This window comes from Odocoileus virginianus, chromosome 10 (genome assembly GCF_023699985.2).
Source record: "Odocoileus virginianus isolate 20LAN1187 ecotype Illinois chromosome 10, Ovbor_1.2, whole genome shotgun sequence".
Classification (NCBI taxonomy): Eukaryota; Metazoa; Chordata; class Mammalia; order Artiodactyla; family Cervidae; genus Odocoileus; species Odocoileus virginianus.
The window spans coordinates 29,101,929-29,124,184 of NC_069683.1; the positions used below are offsets into that span (position 1 = coordinate 29,101,929).

A 22,256-nucleotide genomic window follows, 5' to 3' on the forward strand; every position below is an offset into this window, starting at 1 on the left:
AAAGAGTTTCCATTTCCTTGGGCCAAGCCCAGGATGTGGGGGAAGGTCAGAAGAGGCTCTAGATGACTGATGTTAGGATCATAGCCCCAGCCAGGCCCCTCGCATGACTACAGAGACCCCCAGGGCTAGATCAGGGGTGGTCCCAGGGTCACATATCGACATCCGAGCCCACAGAGGTCCATGCTGGAGACTTAGTGAGGGAGCTAGGGCAGCCCAGGATGCCCTTGTCCCTGCAATTGTTTTCTTTGTAAGAGGAACTTCTATTCCCCCGTTCCAAGTTCAAATGGTGGCATTTCACATGCACTCAATAGGCCAGATGGGGATATGGTTTTTGGTAAAGCACTGGCCATTAACCAGACGTCCTACAGGGCAGGGATCCCCAACCCCTGGGCCACACAGCAGGAGGTGAGTGGCGGCCAGCAAGTGAAACTTCATCTGTATTTATAGCCCCTCCCCATTGTTGGCATTACCATCCTCCCCACTCCCACCCTCCTCCCTTGGTCCTCGGAAAAACTGTCTTTCTTGAGACTGGTGCCAAAGGGGACTGCCACTATAGAGGGTCCAGACCTGTCTCTGCTACCAGCTCCATGTGAGGCTTTGGTCAAATTCCTTCCCAGTTCAGCTTCCCCATCTTATGAGGCTGCCTAACTTGTTGCCTGGAGGTTATACTAATTCTCTGTGTGAGGAGCCCCGACCTGACCGTGTGGGAAGGGTGAGCAGCCACCAGAACCTGGAGAAATGACCGGGGATGGAGGAGCCGAGCAGTCCCTCTGTCCTCCGAACCACAGCCAGCTGCACCTGGAACCCTGCCCAAGAGTCTGGGAACATTCAGCTGCTACAGAGAGGAGACAGGGAAGGAGTTGTGGAGGCCACAGGAGAGATTTAGATCGGCTTTTTATGGAGCTTGGAGAACCACAGGTTTGGGAAAACAAAGGACTCTTAGAATCACAGGCTTTTAAAACTCCTGGCATCTCAGATGGGTCCTTGGAATCTTAGCATTTTAATCCCTGAGCTCAAGCATCTCAGAGACAGACGATCTTGTTGAACCTCTGATAGGGAAGCCGGAGAACTGAGCCCAGAGAAGTCCTGCACCTCATCCTAGGTGGCACAGCACAAGACTCAAATAAGCTGGGTGAGCTGTGGTGACCCAGGGGCAGGGACATGGGCCCCACTGAGGCTTTGCCTGAGGTGGGGATCCTGGGTGGCAGGATCAGAGAAAAGGGGCTGTTTGCAGGGGATCTGAGCAGATGGCAGCCTCTGGGGTTATGAGGGTTATGGGGTTAGGTGGCGCTAGTGGTAAAGAACTTGCTTGCCAGTGCAGGAGATATGAGACTGGGGTTCGATCCCTGGGTCAGGAAGATCCCCTGGAGGAGGGCACAGCAACCCACTCCAGTATTCTTGCCTGGAGAATCCCAGGGACAGAGGAGCCTGGCAAGTTACGGCAAGAGTCAGACAGACAGGACTGAAGTGATGTAGCACGCACAGGGTTATGGACCAGAAATGGTGGTGCCCTCTGTGGATACCCTTAAATTCCAGTGTGACTGTCCAAAGCAAGAGGAAATGTCATGACTCAGACTTAAATTTCAAGACTCTGCACTTGGCTAACCCCCTAACTGGCCAGGTTCTATCCCTCAGAAGGCGGGCTGTCCTCCTGTGTCTGTTCCTAGCCTCCAGAGGGAGGGTGAGCTTGGTTTAAGGAAAAATGGGCTGGGAGGCGAGGACAAGGCAGGAGCTGAACTGAGGCTACCAGGTTTGAGAGCTGGGTTCTGTCCACATTTATGTCCAGACCCTGGCTTGGGTCTGTAATCTCACTGGGATGGGGCTTTGGTGTCACACAGTGAAGGATCAAGTCCTAGTTCTGCCATTGTCAGGCTGCGTGGCCTTAAGCTAGTGACTTCACCTGAGTGCAAATTTACTCTAAGGGCATTGTGAGGACCTGCTGAGACCCCACAGGAAGCACCAACTTACTCTACGCTGCAGGCTCAGAACCTGCTCTTTCTAGTCCCCATGCCCTGTGTCCTCTCCACAGCCGTGTCTGGGCTCTGCCCTTTGGGCTCTCCCCAGTGCCTGCAATATTGCCCCCTCCCCATTCAGCCCTGCATCCTGCCCCTGACCCAGCCTCTTCACTTGCCTTTGCCAGGCAAGGCTCCTCGTTGGCCATAATGGGCCCAAAATAGTACTTCCCCTTGCTGTTTCCTGCAATCTGGCCTGTGGCTTAAGGTCTGTGAGGCCAGAAGAGAGACTTGGTGTTTGGCAGGCATGCAAAAGATGTGAAGAGCTCTCGGAGGTCACCTGGGTCATTTTTTTCCTTTTCTGACCATAGGAAACCTTCCTGCCTGGTTCTCCTCTACACCCACCCCCAGCCTCAATGCTGCCTTGCTGTGTGACGTCAGGTAAATCTCTGTCCTTTTCCGTACCTCATCTTCCTTGTGAGGCAGATGTCTAGCTAAACCCTGCTGTTTGTATCTAGCCCAAGGAAACACCTGGAGAACTCCCCCTTGGAGAAGAGGTGGCTTTTGGCCCTGACTGTCTCATCTGAAGTCAGGATGTCCTTCCCAGGCTGGGTATGAGGAACATGAGCCAGATACATCATGAGTGGTTGGATGTGTCTCTGGCTGCTTGGACTGTCTCCTGTCCTCCAGCCACCCCATGTCACTGCCCTTACTCTCCTCCATGAGGCAGAGACCTCAGCAGACAGATCACATGCACATCCCAGCTCTACTGCTTAGTAGGAAGGCAACCTTGAGGAAGGCGTTTAACCTCTCTGAACCTCAGTTTCCTCATCTGAAAAAAAGGATAATGGTACTAACCTCCCAGGGCCACTGAGGATTAAACTGGATGATCCAAGCTCCTGGCTTGCAATAAATAAATGGGACCTGGGGCTATTATTTAGCGACATTCAAGACCTACAGGGGAACCTCGACTGAATTATCTAGATTTAACTAAACAAATATTTATTGAGCACCTACTTTGTGTCAGGCACTGCAGGTGGCCTGGAGATGGAGCAATGAACAAACATCCCCCCTTGCAGAGCTCACATTCTGGCTTCCCTGCCTTCTCCTCTTTCCTCACTGCTCCAGCTGGGCCTATACCTCAGACCTCTTCCTCCAGGTTTCCCCACCCCTCTTTGCTTTGACTCAAGCTGTTCCTTCACTACTCACATCAAACCCGAGTCCCACTACCTCCACCCCAGTGGCATGGCTTGTGGGATCTTAGTTCCCCAACCAGGGATCAAACCCGGGCCCACAGCAATGAAAGTGCAGAGTCCTAACCACTAGACTGCTAGGGAAGTCCCTGGCTGTGCCCTTTATTTATTTATTCTTTTTTTTAAAGAATGTTTTATTTATTTATAATTTACTTTTTTTTTTTGGCAATGACATGTACAGAGCCGGGGATTGAACCCACACCCTCTGCGCTGGAAGAACATAGTCTTAACCCCTGGACCGCCAGCAAAGTCAGGCTGTGCCCTTTAAAGCAGTGGTTCTCCGCCTCACTAGCAGAACTAAACCACGGTGTTAGAAGTCAGCGTGGTAGTTACCGGAGAAGGGGAGAGTGGGTGGGGGTACGTGGGAGCTTTCAAGTGGTGGAATGTTTGGTTTCTTAATCTGGGTGTGTTTATTAGTAAACTTATCTGGCTGCCCACTAATGACTTGAGTACCATTCTATACAAATGTTATACTTCACTTAAGTTTTCCTACGAATATGACTGATACCTGGGTCGGTCCCACCCTCAGAATTCTGATCTAATTGGTCTGGAATGTGACCTGGACCTCCCAGGTGATTACAATGTGCAGGCAAGATTGAGAACCACTGCTTTGGAGGAGCTGATCCTTCTAGGCTCTCCCCTTGGCCGGGTGCCTAGTGATCGATCGTGCATCCCAGGACCACCCTGCCCACAGCTGACCTGCTCAGGGCTGCTCATCTCTCCACAGGCTGCCCCGTGTCCTGGGATGTAGCCTTCTAAGGAGCAGTGGGCTGGGCCGGGCCCATTATTACCGAGGCATATTAGAGAAAATGCGGAGGATCCGACCTTGGGTAGCCAATGCTGAAAGTGAAGTCTCTCCAGAGGCAGAAGAGGGCATCAGGCAGCAGCAGTTGTGAAGCAGAAAATGGCAGCTGACTGGTGGTGAAGCAGGAATCAGAGACTCAAGGTGGAGAGTTCAGGGGTCTTAAGATGGGGCAGCAGTATATGGACCACTGTGCTAACAGCTATTTGATTCTAGTTCATGTTTCCACTAGTCAGCGCCCCCTTTATTTCTGGGCAGAACAAATCTCTTCCCTGCAATCCAAAGATCTGTGCACACCAACCAACAGTCCTGTGGGGGAAACGATTATCAACCCCAATTTACAGATGACGAGATGGAGGCTTAGAGGGAATACAGCCCTTTGGAATACATCCAAAGCTGCATAGCCAGTTAGTGGCAAAGTCAAAGTTTCTGTTCAGCTTCAAAACCTGTGCTCTTTCTATGCAGTTTCATCATAAATTCCATGTGAATGTAGCCTTCTACTCTGTGATGTATCTTTGTTTTCTGTTACCCTCTCCTCCAGATATCCCAGTAGTGATGCTGCCAGATGTTTCATGCCTGTCCCATGGCATCAAGGGCCTGGCAGAACTAAGATATGTGAATACCAGTGTGCAAAGTGTGAGCCTGCACTCCTCTTTAGCAAATGATTTCTGTAAAGTCTTGATTGTTCAGGTGGAAAATGTTCAAACATATGTTCAAGAGAGCTGAAGCCTGATCTGTTCTTTTTCTAGAAGTCATCACTTTGCGTCTTGCTGGTGTGCCCTGGTGGAAAGGGCTCTGTGCCCCTGCGAAGAACAGTCCTGTGTTGTCAGACTTTGCATTCTCCTGTCTGATTTAATGACCAGAAATCATAGCGATTTGGAGTCTACCCCTGCTCACCTTGGCCTCTGTCAGATTCTAAGCCTCCGCTGGAGAGCACCGATTCTTATAGGAGCTGTAGACAGGCTCACATTCACCTAGTTTTCCTTGTAGCATGTGTCAGCTTCAGATTCCCAAACTTTATCCCAGGCCTACTGACTCAGGAGCTGGGGGAGCCTGGGAATGTGTATTTACATACACATAATTTATGTATCATGCTTTGTGTTTACAATGTTAACCTGTAAGGGACTCTAAAATGCAGCCCTGGTTATAAAGCATCTGACTAGCACAACTCCTGGTTTTCCTGATGAGGAAGCTGCAGCCCAGAGAGACACAGTGACCTGCCTGAGATAACACAGCAAGTCAGTGGCCGCCTTGCCACCGCAGCGCTCTCCTGGGTCTCTGAGTCCCCCTCTGTCTGTCCAAGTGGGTGGGTGTCGGGGAGCCCACGCAGCTGGGGAGCTCGGAGGTTGCTGGCAGGAGGCCTCAGTGGCTGCCGATGGGGACCAGTTGTTTGGTGTTTCTATTTATTGACTCTTTAAACTTCATCATCCAAGGAAAGTTAATACATGACTGTTTGGTAGCAAGAAAAACATAATCTAAGACCGCAATGACCCACCCACCCCAAACAAAAACAGAACCAAACAAACCCCATCTGAGACCAGACCTTTGGAGCTGCAGCTGAAGAAGCGTGGGGGCTGGGGTCAGACTGGCTTCTGCGGTTCGGGGGTCGGGGGGGGCAGTGGGGGCAGGGGAAGCTAGCCTCCGGAGTAGCCTTCCCAGCCAGGAAGGCCATGTCTGGCCCCTCGGCTTTGGGCGTCCTTTTTGGAACGGCTGCCCCTGCCAGGGGAGGGTGTAGAGGGGAGTCCGTGGTCAGCATGAGGGGCCCCTAGGCCCACCCTCCGCAGTGACCGTGGGTGCCAGTGCATGAGACACAGGGGCTGGGGGGCAGTGTGCCAGGAGAGGGCCCTGGACGAGGCCCCGACAGGGCTCCCACGATCGGGAACCACTAAAGGCACTGCCGACAAGCAAGGAGACGCTGAGGCCTGGGGAAGCCCCCCGGATGGGAGTCACGGCCCCGCCCATGGTCATCGCCTTGCTCGGGTTGACTGAGGGGACTTGGTCCTTTGCTCTGGATACTGGAGGGCAACCCAGTCAGGACAAGGCTGTGGAAAGTTTATGTTAAGGGGCAGTGTTTCAGTGCCCCAAACATGCAGTGTGTGTGTGCGTACATAATGAGGGGGGACTGGTCCCTCCAGGAAGGCTGGTTGGGGTCCCAGGGTGACTCCCAGGGCAGGAATAGGGTTTTTGTTTTTTTTTTTTCCTCTTCTGTCATTTTCTCCAATCACTCCCTGCCCCAGGTCATTGCATAAATAAGTGCTTGGGAAGGTACACATCTAAAAAGAAACATAAATACTGTACACGGGAAAGGATTCCATCCCCCAGCCCTCCCACTGCCCCCAGGAAAACCCTCCAAATATTGCACATGGCCCTCCCCAGCCCCGTGGGGTCCAGGCCTGGCCGTGTCTTTGGTAGAAGCTCCAGGGACAGAGGTCCTGGGCAGCCCACATGCCCCACTCTCCATACCTCCCCATCATGACTGGGTGCACTGGAGCAGCCAGAGGGCTGGGAAAGGCCCAGACCCCGCTGGCCAGCAGGTGCTCCATTGGGAATGCTTCCGCAAGGATGGGAGGCAGTCTGTGCAGGCACGGGTGTGCCCCTGGTCAGACACTCGTGTGAGGGTCTGCCTGTGGGCTTGGAAGAGGCAAGCAGGCGAGGGCGGGTAGGTGGGCGAGTCCTGGGCCCCCATGGACAGGGTCACACCCTCCATAGGAGGAGGTGGTTTGTGCTGTCATCTCGGCCCACCGTCTCGCTGCTGCCGCCACCCCCGCTGCTGAGTCGGAAGTCCTCGTAGCCATCGCCTCCACTGATCACCAGCATTTTAGGCCTGGCCGAGGCAGGGCCTCGGTGCCGAGGGGAGTCCCGATGTTCCAGGGAGGGCAGCTTCTCCGGGCCTGCGGGGCAGAGGGGAGAAGCCATGAGCCAGGGGGTGACTGGCGGCAGCACTATCTCAGCACAGCCCTCTTGGTGCTCATCTCCTGCTTCTAACAGCCCTTCCCCAGGCAGGCAGCCTAAGTCTTCTCTGGACCCAGACAAGCCCTGACCAAGGCCTCCCTGCTTCCTGATGCCCACAGCCACTTCCTCTTGGGAGTACGGCTTCCGGTCCTGCCAGAGCAAGACCTGGCCAACGGCAACCTCCTTAATGTACATCATTACCTACTAGGTTTCACTCTAATCCTCACAGTCCCTTTCCTATCCTATCTGCCATTCTACATTCTGCTTTCTGGTGCTATTTCTGTTTCCCACTCTGCCCTATACATCATTTCACTTCCGGCCCTATACATCATTTCTAGTTCTGTTTTATTTCCTGTTGTATATATCCCTTCCTGTGCCATATTCTAATTCTTAGTTCACTTCCTCATCTTCGTGACATTCTCTGGACAGAATTTTATACACACACACACAGTATCGTAATAGATTTTTAGTTTGGGTTTTCTATAGCCTACTTCCTATAATATACATCACTTCCACATCTGTATTACATTTTCCCTCCCTCTTAACCCTCCTCTGGTAGGGCAGCAGGGCATCCTAAACCCAAAGCCCAGGTCCTTGGATTGGCATAGGATGTGTAGACCCACCTGCGTCTAGGGGAGGTGGTGGAGTTGGGCAGAGCAGGTTGAAGCCATCTGGAAGTTGGACTGCGGCCAAGAAGCGGACGTGGCCAGTGTGTCCCTGGCCGAGGCCAGCAGGGCTGAGAGGCGCCCGTGGACAGCTGATGGTACTGGGTGAGGTGGGCATGGTGAGCACCACGCCAGCACTGGTGCCCACCCACAGCAGCTCTTCACACACCAGCAACGCTGTGATCCTCAGGCAGGCAGCCTTGTGCTGCCGGATGATGGCGTCTGAGCCTGGGGTAGGAGACAGACCAGCGCTGGGGCCAAGTCCTGGCCCTGGCTTAGCATCCTCACTGCCAGGGACAGAAAAGCTCCAAGGGAAGGGGCAATAGGAGCCTGAGGTCAGTACCTGCCAGCATCCTGTGCACAGGAGGTGTAACATCTACCTCTGCCAGCTGCTCAAATGTGTCTGGATGGTAGAGACACACGTGGGCACTACCTTTCAATGTCACCCACACGCCCAGGCTGGAGTCCACCATGCAAGCCACGCTGCGACTGGAATCCTGCCCCACGGAGAACGTGTGCTGGGGTGAAGGTAGAGAACAGATGGGTGACTGACAGGCCTGCCTTCATTGGCCCCTCCCGGCTTTGTGCTTTACCAGTGCCCTTTCCTCCCTCCCTACAACTCAAGCCCACTCTCCAGAAAGCCCACTGGATTGACAGCAAAGGCAGCCTTGCTCCTTGACCTGGATGATTAACCTTTCAAATCTTAGTTTCACTGGAGCCTCCCCACTTAAACCTCAGGAATTAAAATGGAAGTGCCCTTTCCCCAAGGAAGTTGAGTGAGTTAATGATCAGAGAAGTTCAAAGCTTGAAGAGTCTTAAGAGCAATCACTGGCCTCACCCTGTACAGCTGGGAAACGAGTCTAGAAGGGGAGGGAACCTGTCCAAGGCTATCAACAAGTCAGTCACAGACCTGGACCTGAACCTAGGTTCTCCACCTCTTCACTCCCAGCCCAACCAACGATGGGACCAGTGAGAGGGAAATCAAGGGAACAAGCTCCTCCTGTATACTTCCAGGCTGACAGCTACTGATGTACATGTAAATGAAATCAGGACTAAAGGTCAGAGTGATGATAAGGGATGCTGACATCAGAAAGGAACTCTGTCCACCCACCAAAGACCACAATACCTTAGTTGAGAAATAGGGCTGGGGTGGGGAGGAGGACTAAAGTATTCTAATTTACAAGTACCTGAAGCCTTCATCAGCTAGAAGGAAATAAGGATTAGAGAAGGCCAGGGGCTGGCCCAGATTCACACAGTGGTCGGGGGAAAGCCCCGACCTCTCAGCTGGTTGCTTTTTTATGGACCTGTGGATCTCACCTCCTCTCTCATGGGCCTGGCTCACCCCAAGTCACCAACTCCCCGACCCCACCCACATCCCCACTACCTCCAGCTGCAGCGTGTCAGGGCTCAGGACAAGGACTCGGTTCTGGCAGCCACACCACAGCCGCCCACCCACAGACACCATCTTGGTGATGGGGCTCCCCTGAGCACCCAGGGTCACCGATTTGAAGTTATGGGGGTCCCAGAAATGGCCTAGAGTGGGAGTGGGATAAAGAAAACAGCAGATTCAATCTTATATTGCATTTGAGCCTCACTCTCCCCTGAAATAAGGTGCTAACAAATAACCGCAATTTACCAATGAGGACATCAAACCCCAGAAACGACCTGGGAGTTACCCAAAGTCACATCTCCAGACTTGTGGTCTGGAGGCCCCGGCTTGCTCAGGAGGGAGATCCTACTCAGGGTGGGGAGGGGAACAGTGGGAGGGGAACACTCACCTGCTTCTCTTTGGTAGACTATGAGCTCTCCATTGGCCAAAGACACAAACACCTGGTTATTCAGATACCTAGGAAAGGAAAAGGAGTCATGAGGGGTTTCAGGAAGCCAAAGGAGGCCACCTGAGCCCAGGGAATCAGACAGAATGACTATGGCTTCTGAAAGACCACCTCCTCCCACCCCGTGTTCTCTAGGTGGTGGGCACCTGAGTCTAAGAAGAGGCAGTGACTTGCACAAATGACACATGGTGTGTGGGAGACACAGTTAGCCTAGGGCACGCCTCTGTGCTCTGTGCCCAGGAGGTCCAGGTGAGCAGGAGGAGGTCTACAGGTATAGCTGAGAAGGGTGTGAACCAGAAGAGCCGTCTGGGGGGCCTTACAGGATGCAGGTCACAGAGGCCGAGTGCTGGAGCTTCAAGCTGTTCCTGCGATCACGGATGCTGTCGGAGGACTGGTACACGTGGACACTGTGGATCAGTGGTGAGTACCTGTGACAAGTGCTTGGGCACGCCAACCCCTCCACCTAGCTGCCTCCACCTCCATCTCCTCCACGGCAGCTGCCACCCCAAGGAACCAAAATCCCACGGCCTCCCTGTGGGTTTCACACCCTCTGGCAGCCCTGGTTGGCAGTACTCTTGAGATCTGACCCAAAGCCCTCCTGCTTCTGCTTCAAGATGCGATATGATTTCTTAAACAGGGACTTCAGGTTCTGTCATCAAGACTCCAGCCTCTCCTGTGTCCCTACCAGCCATCCTCGGTGCCCAGCCACACAGAACTCTGGTAGGCCTCAGGGTCAACACTCAGCAGGTCCTCCAGGCTGCCGCGGGTGAAGGAGCCACGACTGGACCGACGAAGGGCTCTCCCATCCATGGGGCTGGTGCCACAGGGACCGCCAGGCCCTGAAGGAGCCAGACAGTGGCAGGAAGCCAGGCTCCTGTTCCTCCTCTGAACTGGTGGTCTCTGCTGTGGCCTCCTTGGAGCTTGGGGTCTCCTCATCTGATGGAGACAAAGGGCTCTTTCTCCCACTCTGCCAGGCCCAAGACGTGGTATCTTTCTAGGCCTTACTCTCCCCTCAATGCATCCTTCTGGGCCAAGGTCTTCCACTGCTGTCCTCCCTGCCCTCCAGCCTCCACCATCAGTTCAGCCCTTGTTACCCTGATGACTGACAGCTCAGTGCTATAGGCTCCTGGTCCCAGTCTGGCCACCTCCAATCCACCACCATGGACCAATCACCACCACCTCCCCCAACAACTCCATCTTCCTTAACTGGCCATTTCAGGGGCCTCAGGATCCAGTCTGACTACCCAATGCCCCCAGGGCCCTTGGTATCACAGCCCCGGCCCACCTTGCTGGGCCCCAGCGCTATCTGCACTAGTGTCCTGAGACTGGATTCCATGGCTGTGCTTATCCCGTCTCTCTCATCCAATCAGCACTGGCTGGGCTGCCCCTCCCTGCCCCAAGCTGGGCACTCACTGCCAAAGCTAGAGGAGATGGTGGACCGGCTGGCCTGGCTCTGCAGGGTCCCCGAGGGGCTGGGAGAAGACTCATCATCTGAGTCGCTGTCAAAAGGCACTAGCTCCGGACGGGGGTCACCCTCGGCGGGGCCTGGCGCCATCTCCAGGCCTGAGCCCGCTATGGAGATGTGCAGGCATGGCTGGGGCCCTGGCTCGGCCAGCGTCGCTGCATCCTCGTCGGCCGCCTCAACGTCCAGGTCTGGCCCGGTAGGCTCGGGTGCTGTCTCTGTGGGGTTCCTCAGTGATGCAGTCTGTTCCCTGGGAGACGAAGGGTTGGGAATGAGTGTCACTAGGAGCTAGGATCTGCCCTACACATCCTCATGCCCCTAGGCCCCTCCCCCCCCACAGGACACGCCCATCCTCCGGTCAGGGGCGGGGACTCTGCCCCCAGGCCCGGCCCTCCACCCCACCTGCCCCCGTCTGGAGGGCCTCACCGGTGGCAGCAGCGCTGCAAGCCTGGCACCGCCCCGATGCAGAGGATGCGGGCGGAGCAGACTGCGATGCAGGCCTCCACATCAGGCTCAGCCCGCAGGCTCAGCAGACACACCTGGCCCACGTAGCCGTCGCTGTTGCACACCCACACCTCGGGCGTGGGTTCGGGGCAGCTGCTCAGTGTCGGGGCTGCGCATGAGAACTGCGGAAGGCGCCAAGGGACAGGGGAAGGTGGATGAAGGAACTATTGCCAGCTCCACACCGCTCTCTAGGCCCTCCTGGATTCTCAACACACGTTCGGCATACACGTGCACATGTGATTCTTTACATATCAAATGCACACATCCCTCTGTGACATACATTCATATGTGTGTTTACACATATATCCACACATATATATACCCCAAATATGATCACACATACATGTATATGTGTAACAAATGAAAAAAATGGTAACTTTTTCCATACGTATATAGACTCATACAAGCATATGAATTAGACACTTGCACATCAATGGTATAGCCTTTGTTCACATGCAAAGATACATAAATGAATGGATGTACCCATATACATATGACACATATGTAGTGCCCATGTGCTTGTACAGAGAGCTCTACCCTCAAAGACATAGGGGACCACTGCAATGTTCAAGAGGTACATAATGCTGTACAAAGAACAAAAACACATGAACACATGCTGGCTTAGAATACATGCACCCAGGTACCCAGGTGCATACACACCTGCATGCCGCTGCGGGTTTTCATGATGGGGATGGCCTTCAGGAATTCAGGGTCTAGACAGCTTTTGCTGGAGGCTGTAGTGGAGATGGACGGACAGACAGACACTGCTTAGCATCCACCTCACCCTGGTCCTGACCCTGCCCATTTCCCTTCCTCTTCTGCCCCTAGGGAGAATGAGGTGGCTGGGGGTTACATCCTGCTTGTCCTTGGCCTCAATTTTCCCATCTGTACAATGTGAGCGGTAGACCCAGAGGTCTCTAAGGATTTTCTATGGGCCCTATCAACAGTGCTCCCTGATCCAGGCCTGCTGTGTGTGTGTGTATATATGTGTGTATGGTGGAGGTATGAGGTCCTAGTCACCCACTCCCATGATAGGGCCCCTGCCCTACGGTGTCCGTATCCACAGAATCCCTGCCAAGGAGGCCCTAAGTGAGTGAGTGAAAGTTGTTCAGTCGTGTCTGACTCTTTGCGACCCCATGAACTATACAGTCCATTGAATTCTCCAGGCCCCAGAATACTGGAGTGGGTAGTGGTTCCCTTCTCCAGGGGATCATCCCAACCCTGGGGAAGTCCTGTATTTCTCTGCAGTAGTCTCAGTCCACCCTTCCACTGGCAGGGACTGGAACACAGGACATGGCAGTCCTGAGATTTCTGGCTCCTGATGTCATACACAGCTGCAAGGCGCTGTCCACTCCTTGAAGGTTCTGAGAGGAGGGCACCAGCCTGGGCCCTGGCTTACCCAGTTTCCTCTTGGCCTCATCAAAGGCCTGCTCGAAGCCGAGGCGGGCATCAGGGTGGGGGAACTCAAAGATGAAGGAGTCGGTGCCCTCGGGCCTCGTGGTGCACAGCTCCAGCTTGGTAGGAGGGAAGGAAAGTGCGTAGCACAGGGCCTGCTTCTCCGACAAGTCCCGGTGCATGGCAGCTGAGAGGTCCCGCAGCGCGTCATCCAGGCTCTGCAGGGATAAGGGTCCAGGCCTCAGGGCCTCACTTCCCCACTCAGCCTACTCCTGCCCTGGGGATGGGACTGGGCATCTGCCTCTTCCCTCAGACAGAAAACAGGACTCTACTTCCCGGAGACCAAGAGGTAGCCTGGATCCCGCACAGACAGGTGGGCCCTCCCGCCTCCCTCAGCTGGGGATGGAGCTGTGTCTCCAACCCGCAGGTCTGGAACCCGACTTCCTTCAGAGATGGGATGAGGCTGTACTCTCCCCCTCAGATAACTGACAGGGATGTCCTTGCCCTCAGGCAGATGACAAGGCTGTTCTCTCTCCCTCAGGCCGGGTGAGGGAATCTCAGGCAGAAGACGCAGACCTGGTGGGGGAAACCGAGGCTCTCAGAGAGCTTGCTCATCTGGCCCAGGGTGGTTAGGTCCTCGTCCAGGCGGCTGATCGCCTTCTGGATGTTCTCTCGATTGGCAGCTTGAGATGCCCCTAGTGGGGACAGAGGGAAGCCATGGGCAGATCCAGAGACAGACAAGGTCAGGTTGGAGAGACACTCCTCCCCTCCCCTCCCAGCTCGTTGGGTGCGGGCAGCAGCCTGACAAAACTGAGAGCTTGTAAAGTGCCGGACCTCGGGTTAGCATGAACCCCAAAGTTAATGGGCAGCTTGGAGAGAAACTCCAGGCCCGAGAGCAGGGGACTGGGCCTGATTCACAGCCACCGGCCACAGGGTGTCGGTCCCTTGGAGAACTCCCTGGAAGAGCACAAACAGCAGGCAGCTCCCAGGTTATGCAGACTCCAGCTGATGCCGCTGTGGTGGTGCAGTCTCCCAAAGGGGAAGTCAGCTGGGCAGGCAGAGCCTCAGGCAGTCAAATGTGCTGACCCAGGGACTCACCCCCCCCCCCCCACAAAGGAGGGGGCAACGGGCTGATGACCTAGATTTCCCTAGTCCTGTCCCATACTTGATCACTGCCAAGTACTGGCCCCACAGACCAGCTCAGCATCCCGCACACCCCACACTGCCTGGCTAGGGGCAAACGCCCCAGACCAGTGGCCCACAAATGGGCTGAGTAGACAGAGGTGGAGTGGACTAGACAAGAGAGGCCTGAGGACATTTGCTCCTTCTGAAGGAAACGGTCCCCCCACAACCCTCTACCACCCGGGCAGCCACACTTTCTTCCCTATGACCCTGTCGCTTTCTGGCCACAGCTGACTGGACCAGGGGTAGACACCTGACCTAGAGGTACTCATTTTATCCACAGGCCTGTTCTCTAGTGAGAAGAGATGAACTGGACCAATAATCAGCTTGCCTTCCTATGTAGGGGCCTGTGTGGGGCAGCCCTGGGTTCACCAAGGGGCTGAGTGAGCCCCTGCCTCACTGGGTCTGACCTGCCTGTTGGTCTCAAGGTGCCCTTACCACCAAATGACCACCCTACTCAGGAGGGTGGACCGCGCCTCCTGGAGCAACTGGGGCTGAGAGCTGAGGGAGAAAGGCCACGACGCAGACAAGGCCGTGATGGATCACAGGAGTTACGAGGGGGCGGAGATAGCTGAGAGCAGTGAGGAGAACTGGCACAGAGGGGGCGGGGGTGTGGTGGGAGTGGGGGGAACATGCTCACACAGCAGGAGGAGCAGCTCTTTGAAGCTGCCTCAGCTCCTGACAGTCTCAGCCCCAAACAAAAGGATCATTCCAGCCAGCTTTCTGATTGGCTTTAGTTGAGTGTATCGGTTCCCCAGGCACCAAACTGCTGGACCAGAACAGTGCGCCATCATCTAAGATGAAGTGTATAAATGCATCTGTGCAGTGAATCACCCGCTGCGGGCATGTCTGTGCTCCCTGTAGCGCTGCAGCCCCAGTCCACCTGCCAGTCCACGGCAGGCCCCTGCCCAATCAGAAGGTGCTCAGTCTGGCTCCGTGGGACACAAACCGGATCCTGCATGCCAGCACCCTTGGACAGGATGGGAAAGCGAGGCCCGAAAGCAGAAGACCAGGTGCACAGCCAGCCAACCTGGCCACGGCTCAAATCCTCCAGATCAGCTTCTCAGAGGGAGACCCCCTAATACCCAGCACCCCCGGTGGGCCTGAGCCAGCCCCACCTTTGATGATGTCTGCATCGTCCAGCGGCAGCTTCCACAGCAGCTTGTACTTGCTGGCCGTGTCAATGACGCTGGCTGCTGTGTACCTGTGGGGAGCAACAGGGGTGCTCTGGCCAAGGCGGGGGAGTGGGCCCAGGGAAGGACAACGGCCTCAAGCACCCTGGCCACTCACAGGCTCATGGAGCTGCGCCGCAGGGAGCCCGACTTCCGCTTCAGGGTGGTGCAGACGATGAGGTCCGTGAACAGGAAGAGGGACCGGTCCTTCTTGCCACCAACTGCCTTCTGTGGGGCCCGAGACAGGATTCAGGCCCAGAGGCCCTCCCTCCTGCCTACCATGACCAAGGGGGACAGCCAGGCCAGGAGGGGAGGGCCCTCCAGATGCCCAGAGGCAAATTAGGACTTGACCCTGGGCTCCTTCTGGGGTGGAAGAGCAGGAGGCCAGAGGGCAGCAGCTGTGAGCAGAGATGGTAACCAGGCAGGGAGGTAGGGACAGGGGGGCAGACAATGGGACACTTCTTACCACTTCAATGACCATCTCCTGCCTCAGGAACCGCCGCAGAGGGGCCTGGAGCTGTGGGGCAGGAGGGACAAGGCGTCCTGAAGCCTCACTATGAATCCTTTCCCCTCCCCAGACCCCAGTGACCCTTGGCCCCACTCATGGGTCAAGTCAGTAGAAGCAACACGTTGTCCACCCTCTCAATGCTGTCATCAGGCCATGCGACATATGGCCAGAAACAGACATGGGGGAGGACACAGATGCAAACCAAGATGGATGCAAACATACTGCAGCCATGACCATGGTTCCAGGTGACCACAGATGCGGACACAGGCATGGGTGGAGCCAGGCAGGACGGCACTCACATCCTCCATGCCCTCGATGTGGGCCTCAATCTCCTGCAGCACGCGGGCGTGCCGCTCTGCCTCCTCGGCACTCCGTACACCCTTGTTGATGCGCTCGGCCACCTGCTTGATGTTCCGCTGCGCGTCCAGCAGGAGAGGGTAGTCCGGGTGGTCCTCAGGCGTATGCTTCAGGAGGTCCTGGGTGGGAATGGGCGGTAAACCCCTGTTTAGCCACCCCTGTCAGGTTCTGGGGCCCCACAGTGACTGCTGGAACAGAAGAGACTGTGGGTAGACTCTAGAGAGAACTTTCCTATCTGGCTCCTGTGGCTCCACTGGGTGGGGGCCACTGAGTCCCCTGCATCCCCACATGCCTCCAGACTGCCCACCTGCCCACCAGCCCCATGCCCACCTTCACCAGGAGCTCATAGCGTGGGATCCGCTGCACAGGCTTGATCATGAGGTCGGACAGTGCCTGCTTCTCCTTGTTCTCACGCATGCTTTGCTGAAACCCGAAACAGGGTGGACGGGCACACAAGTGAGGTATGACAAGCAAAGATGGAAACATCCAGGGACAAACAGGTCCCTGGTGAGCCCCTCCAGGTCTGAGGGGCTGACCCACAAGCTAGGGCTCTGGTGTCCAGGCTGGGGGCTCCTGGGACCCCCATAGCTGGCCCAAGAAGGGTGGCCTCCATCCCCCTGCCTGGCCCGGGTACCTCCAGGAACTTGAGAAAGGCAGGCCTCGCCTCCTTAGCCACACGCACGGCGTCCTTCGCATTGAGGAAGTTATCGATGTAGGCAGAGTAGATGTTGACCAGGACGTCCTTGGAGAACTGTGGATGAAGAGGCAGGTTGGGACCCTCAAGGTGTCCCCCACCCACTTCATCCTGACCAGGATTCCACTGATTCACAAGCCAACATCTGACTTTCCCTCCATCTGAAAATGACACAGTCTCTGAGGGATCGGGCATGTGCTACTACTGTGATGTCTGTACATGTCATATGTATGACTGCGTGATTAGGCGTGTGCATGTGTGTGTAGACACACATGTGCACTCAGACCAGGTTCTCTCCCTCCTAACAGGGCTCTCTCCCTCCCCTGGTCTCCAACCAGGCAGGTCTCCCTCCTTGCTGTCAGCTGAGTGACACAAACTTGTTCCTGCTGCTTGGCTTTTGCTCATGTAATTCCCTCCACCAGGAAGGCCCCTCCCCCACCCAAATCTCACCCACCCTGGCAAGGCGGAGCTCCAGTTCTGCCACCTCCAGGAAGCACTCCTACCCTGAAGACGGCTCAGCTTGGAACTATATCTGGCCTATGGCTCCCCTGACCCCCAAAGGCAAGCCTGCCAGTTCAAGGAGTAGGTGCTCCCATCCCTCCCAGTATGCTCTGCCCAGTGGCTAACACCTGATGGCTGGGCTAAATGTGGACGTTCTCGGCAGAAGCCCTGGCTGGGCATTAGGACACCCCAATGCCTGTCTCAGCTGCACCACGGATGGACTAGCTGACCTGTGGTGGTGTTTCTGATCCCCTCTCAGTCTCCATATCCATGTTTCTAGGTTCTTGATGCCAATCCCCATCCCACCCCCCCATCAGATGTGCTGCAGGGCAGAGGCTGAAGCGGCTCAGGGATAAAGACAGTGTCGCCTGAACTCCCCCCAATCCTGGGACAGGGCATCCTACGCTGACCCCTCCGTGGGGACCAGGGCTGCCACTGCTACCCTTGGTTAACATCAAGGTCCAGACAGGGAGGGGATAAACCCAGTGACACTGAGGGCTGCGACAGACTGGAGATGTCAGCACTCAAGCCGGGGTCCCACCACCGCCAAGCCAAGGTTCCTGTTGCATCAGTTTCCAGGTCAGCAGGCACCTTCCAAGACCTTCTTAGTAAGCCCAAGGCTCACCCCACCACATCACAAACACATGCAAACACACCCACATCCTATAGAAATAGATAAGGTGTTTCTTACTAGTAGAATTTTCTGGAAGGAGTTTTAGAGTTTTATTTTTGAAATTATTTGGCTCTGAGTAAGCATTTAGTTTGTGTTTCGCTATGATTTCCCATTCATCATCGTGCTTTTTTTGGAATTCTGGCAAAATAAAATGTAACTGAAATTTTTTCAAATGTAATTAAACTCATGTAAATGAATACTAAATTTAACAATTAAAGAAAATGGCATGTTATGTTTTGCAGACATTTAGCTGAATGTTTATTAGTTTCACTTTTACAGTCCTTTTAAAATTCTGAAGCCAATGCCTTTCCTAAGGTCTCAATCACTATTGTAGGATTTTAAAAAGCTCGCAGGTGGAAGTCTTGTCTGTGGTGAAAGGGACAAGGGGTGGGGTAGAGCATGGGCGCTGGAACCAGGTTTTTTGGGTTGAATCCTCTACCACTTACTGTGATTTTTAAAAAAATATCATTTGTTGATTTATTTGGCTGCACTGGGTCTTAGTTGCAACATGCAGGATCTAGTTCCCTGACCAGGGATTGAACCCGGGCTCCCTATATTGAAAGCCTGGAGTCTTAGACACTGGACCACCAGGGAAGTCCCTTACTAACCGTCACTTTGATCAGGTTATTTTCTCTATGTGGCAGAGTCATCAACTTTATTTTTTGCTTATGGGGTTTTTTTTTTGGCCTCGCCCCACACAGCTTGCAGGATCTTACTTCTCGGATGAGGGCTTGAACTCAGGCCCTCAGCAGTAAAAACATGGAGTCTTAACCACTGGACCGACAGGGAATTCCCAGAGTCATTAGCTTTAAACTTGGGAATAATCAACCATAGCTACCTCCTTAGTGTCATTGATATATATACTGTATTTAGAATACCTAGCACATAATAAGTGCCAAATAGCCATTATTATTAAAATGCCTGATAGAGAAAAGAGCTAGTCAAGACTAGGCCAGTGTCAGCATCAAGTCCGAGTCCAGGGTCAGGACCAGGACAACTATTTACACTCAGGTTAAAGCAGGGGTTGAGGTCAGTACCAGCATCCATTTGAGGTCTGGGTCATAGTCAGTGGCAGCTCAGGGTCAGGACTAGGGTCAGGTCAGTGTCAGCAACTGGTTTGGGGGTTTAGTCGTGTCCGACTCTTTGTGACCCCATGGACTGTAGCCTGCCAGGCTTCTCTGTCCATGGAATTTTTCAGGAAAGAATACTAGAGTGAGTCGCTATTTCCTTCCCCAGGGGATCTTCCCCATCCAGGAATTGAACCTGGGTCTCCTGCACTGCAGGCGGATTTTTTTACCAATTGAGCTACCAGGGAAACCATCAGCAACTGAGGTGGGTCCAAGGTCAGGGTGTCTGGCTGGGGTTGGAGTCCATGCCAGAGTCCAGCCAAGCTCTGGGGTTGGGCCGTGTCAAGGTCAAGCCAGGATCTGGGGTCGGTGCCAATGTCTCGTCAAGTTCTAGGGGTTGGATCAGGGATCAGTGTCTGTCTCGGAGGTGGGGGTGGGGTCCAAGGCCGCATCTGGTCTCTCCTAGGAGAGGCAGGGACATGGGGTGTGAGGTATAGCAGTGGACAGCAGGGCCACTCACCGATTGGACTAGCAGGTCTCCCACCTTCTGCTGGGCATGCCAGTTCTGCACACAGTGCCGCACCTGCTCCAGGAACTGCTCATGGTGCTCCAAGAGCTCCGGGATCTGGTCGAAAATCTCATCCACTAGTGACGGGTCACAGAGCAAGGAGTTCTCCGGCTGCTTCAGTGGCTGCATATAGCCCTGGAGGGGCCACAGGGTTGGTGCCAGTCCCCTCAGAGAGATGGCACCCCAACCCACCCGCCCAGGTATACACAAAATCACCTGGGCCTGCTGCTCAGTGGCCCTGCCTCCAGGATCTCCCTCATTAAACTGGGAGCTCCAGGAGGGAGATGGGAAGATCTAGCCCCATGACCCTCACTCAGCAGCCAGGGTCTGGCACAAGTTGGGGGGGAGGGGTGTCAGGAAAGGTTTGTTGGATGCATGAATGAACAGAGCTTAGAGTGAGGAAAGCAAGAAGACTGGGCTCCTGGGAAACGTCACACACTAATTCAGCAAATATTTTATTGAGCATTTACTATGTGCCAGGTACTATTCTAAAAACTAGGAGACAGTAGTGAACAAGAAAGGCCGAAATCCCTGCCCAGATCGAGCTTACAATCTAGTCAGATGAAATACACAAATTAAATATATGAATAAATAAAAACGTCATCGAATCTAAGATGCATCATTACTCTTCTTTACCTCAAAAAAAAAAAAAAAAAAAAGGCTGTCAATTAAGTTACTATAGGCCATCAACTGTTGGATGAACCTGGATTTCAGAGATGGTAAAATGTGAAGAATGTGTCTTAGAATCAATTACATGAAGAAATCCTGTGGTAAATTAAAAGACCATAATTGCTGTGGGTTAAATAAAGCAGAGAGAGGAACGGAGGGGTATATGGAAAGTTATTGAAGGCTCATTTGACAATATCCGAGACACTGTCTTCAGATCTTCTGGTCAATTACTGACTAAAACTCCCATTTTTCACTTCAAATCCGCATTCAGGGGTATTTCCTGAGCTTGAATAGCCCTGCTCAGTGGCTAATGTAGATGTCGCCCTCTACTGGCCTAAACTGTAACTACATGCCAAAGAAACTAGGCTGATTGAAAAAGTATACGGAACGCTGCAATAAAATTTACATCAAAAAAAAAAAAGGAAATAAATAAAAAATTTACATCAAACATTAAAAAGAAAACCTAGTTTGTTCTAAAACAAGTTTGAGAAAGTAAAGCTCAACAGAATCCTCTCGCCAGGTTTGAGACTGCGGAAAGGCGGAGGGGTCGGGGGTGACAGGATACATGTAGCCTTTCTCTCACAGCTCCTAGGCTGGTCTGAGCCCGGGCAGGATCTCTGCCAGGGTCTGTTGCCCAAGAAGTAGGAGTTAAACCGCTCACTTCTGGGTCCTAGCGCCTCACACAGAAGCCTGCACACCAGTTGGAGGAAAGAATAAACAGCGACAGGGAACTCGATGCAGAACCTGCTAGGAGCCAACACCTGCACTCACCCACCACATACCTGCTGAGCAAGTACCGTGTGTCCTGCTTTCTAAGCATGAGCTGCATCTGTGGGCAGACAAAAGCCCCTGTGCCTGTGCATCCGACAATTTAGTGGAAGGAAGGGGATAACAGTACCCTAAATGACAAAACTATCACACAGTGTATCAGAAGGTAGTAAGTGCAGTGGGAAATAAGACAGAGTGATTGGTCAGGGAAAACAGTGTTATTAGCTGGGAATTTGCAGGTTGAAGAAAGACTCAAAGGGTGATGGTGACACTGAGGAAAGAATGCACCCTTAGGACCTGGGTTCAAATCCCACCTCTTTCTGGCTGTTAACCTTGGCATTTAACTTCTTCCTTCATTGTGAACTCCTGGCCCTCAGGAATAATACAAATCAACTTGAGTGGCAGCAGGCACTGCGAGGGATCACCAGGGCTGTAGAGTCCAATCTCCACCCTAGAGTGAGACTGACAGGGATTCAACCTGGGCTACGGCACTCGTCCCCACTGTGAACCTAAACGAGTTGCTTTACCTCTCTGTGATCAGTTTCGTCATCTGTAAAATAGGGGTCTACAATGAGGTTTATATGAATTAACATATAGAGCACACATATTAAGCACCCAATAAATGTTAGCTCTTAGTATTACTGCTTGCTATGGTCTGAATATGTCCCTCCAGAAGTCATACGTTGAAACAGAAGCCCCGATGTGGTGGTATTTCAGGGTGGGGCCTTTGGCAGGTGAGCAGGTCATGAGGGTGGAGCTCTCACAAACGGGATTTGTGCCCTTTGAAAGAGAGCTCTGTCAGCCCTTCCACCACGGGAAGACACAGTGAAAAGACAACTGTCTACAGACCAGGAAGCTGGTCCTCATCTGCACTTAATCTGCCAGCACTTTGATCTTGCACTTCCTCACCTCCAAAACCATAAGAAATAAATTTTCATTTGTTTAGGTCACTCTATCAATGGAATTTTTACTATAGCAGGCCAAACAGACTAGGATCTCGTTTAATAGATAGATGACTCTGGGCAGGTTTCTTCCTCTTTGAGCCTTCATTTCCTCAGATGAGGAAGAGCATTATTATAATATCTGCCTCACAAGATTAATACAAGGATTAAAGGTGATTTTATAGATACACACACACGTGCATGCATGCATGCAGGCAGAATTGCCAGGCAGTATGTTAAATTATACATGCATCTCGTAATCTGCACCTGACACAGGTCTTATTATTATTCCCACTCAACTGGCAAGGAAACAGAGGCAGAGACTGGCTATATAAC

At 53.5% G+C, this 22,256-nt stretch overlaps 1 protein-coding gene across 1 annotated transcript in view; it reads right to left on the reverse strand.

Moving 5' to 3' along the window:
- Positions 1 to 5,393: 5,393 nt before the first annotated feature.
- Positions 5,394 to 22,256, reverse strand: part of ARHGEF17 (Rho guanine nucleotide exchange factor 17) — a 57,771-nt gene continuing 40,908 nt past the window's right edge. The window contains 20 exon segments of the mRNA XM_020902762.2: positions 5,394 to 6,898; positions 7,583 to 7,852; positions 7,968 to 8,142; positions 9,009 to 9,157; positions 9,403 to 9,470; positions 9,780 to 9,866; positions 10,145 to 10,299; positions 10,301 to 10,395; positions 10,873 to 11,171; positions 11,348 to 11,547; positions 12,086 to 12,159; positions 12,825 to 13,038; positions 13,397 to 13,515; positions 15,121 to 15,206; positions 15,293 to 15,402; positions 15,641 to 15,691; positions 15,982 to 16,158; positions 16,370 to 16,462; positions 16,674 to 16,790; positions 19,495 to 19,677. Coding sequence (XP_020758421.1) covers positions 6,702 to 6,898; positions 7,583 to 7,852; positions 7,968 to 8,142; positions 9,009 to 9,157; positions 9,403 to 9,470; positions 9,780 to 9,866; positions 10,145 to 10,299; positions 10,301 to 10,395; positions 10,873 to 11,171; positions 11,348 to 11,547; positions 12,086 to 12,159; positions 12,825 to 13,038; positions 13,397 to 13,515; positions 15,121 to 15,206; positions 15,293 to 15,402; positions 15,641 to 15,691; positions 15,982 to 16,158; positions 16,370 to 16,462; positions 16,674 to 16,790; positions 19,495 to 19,677 — 2,919 coding nt within the window. The 3' untranslated portion in view covers positions 5,394 to 6,701.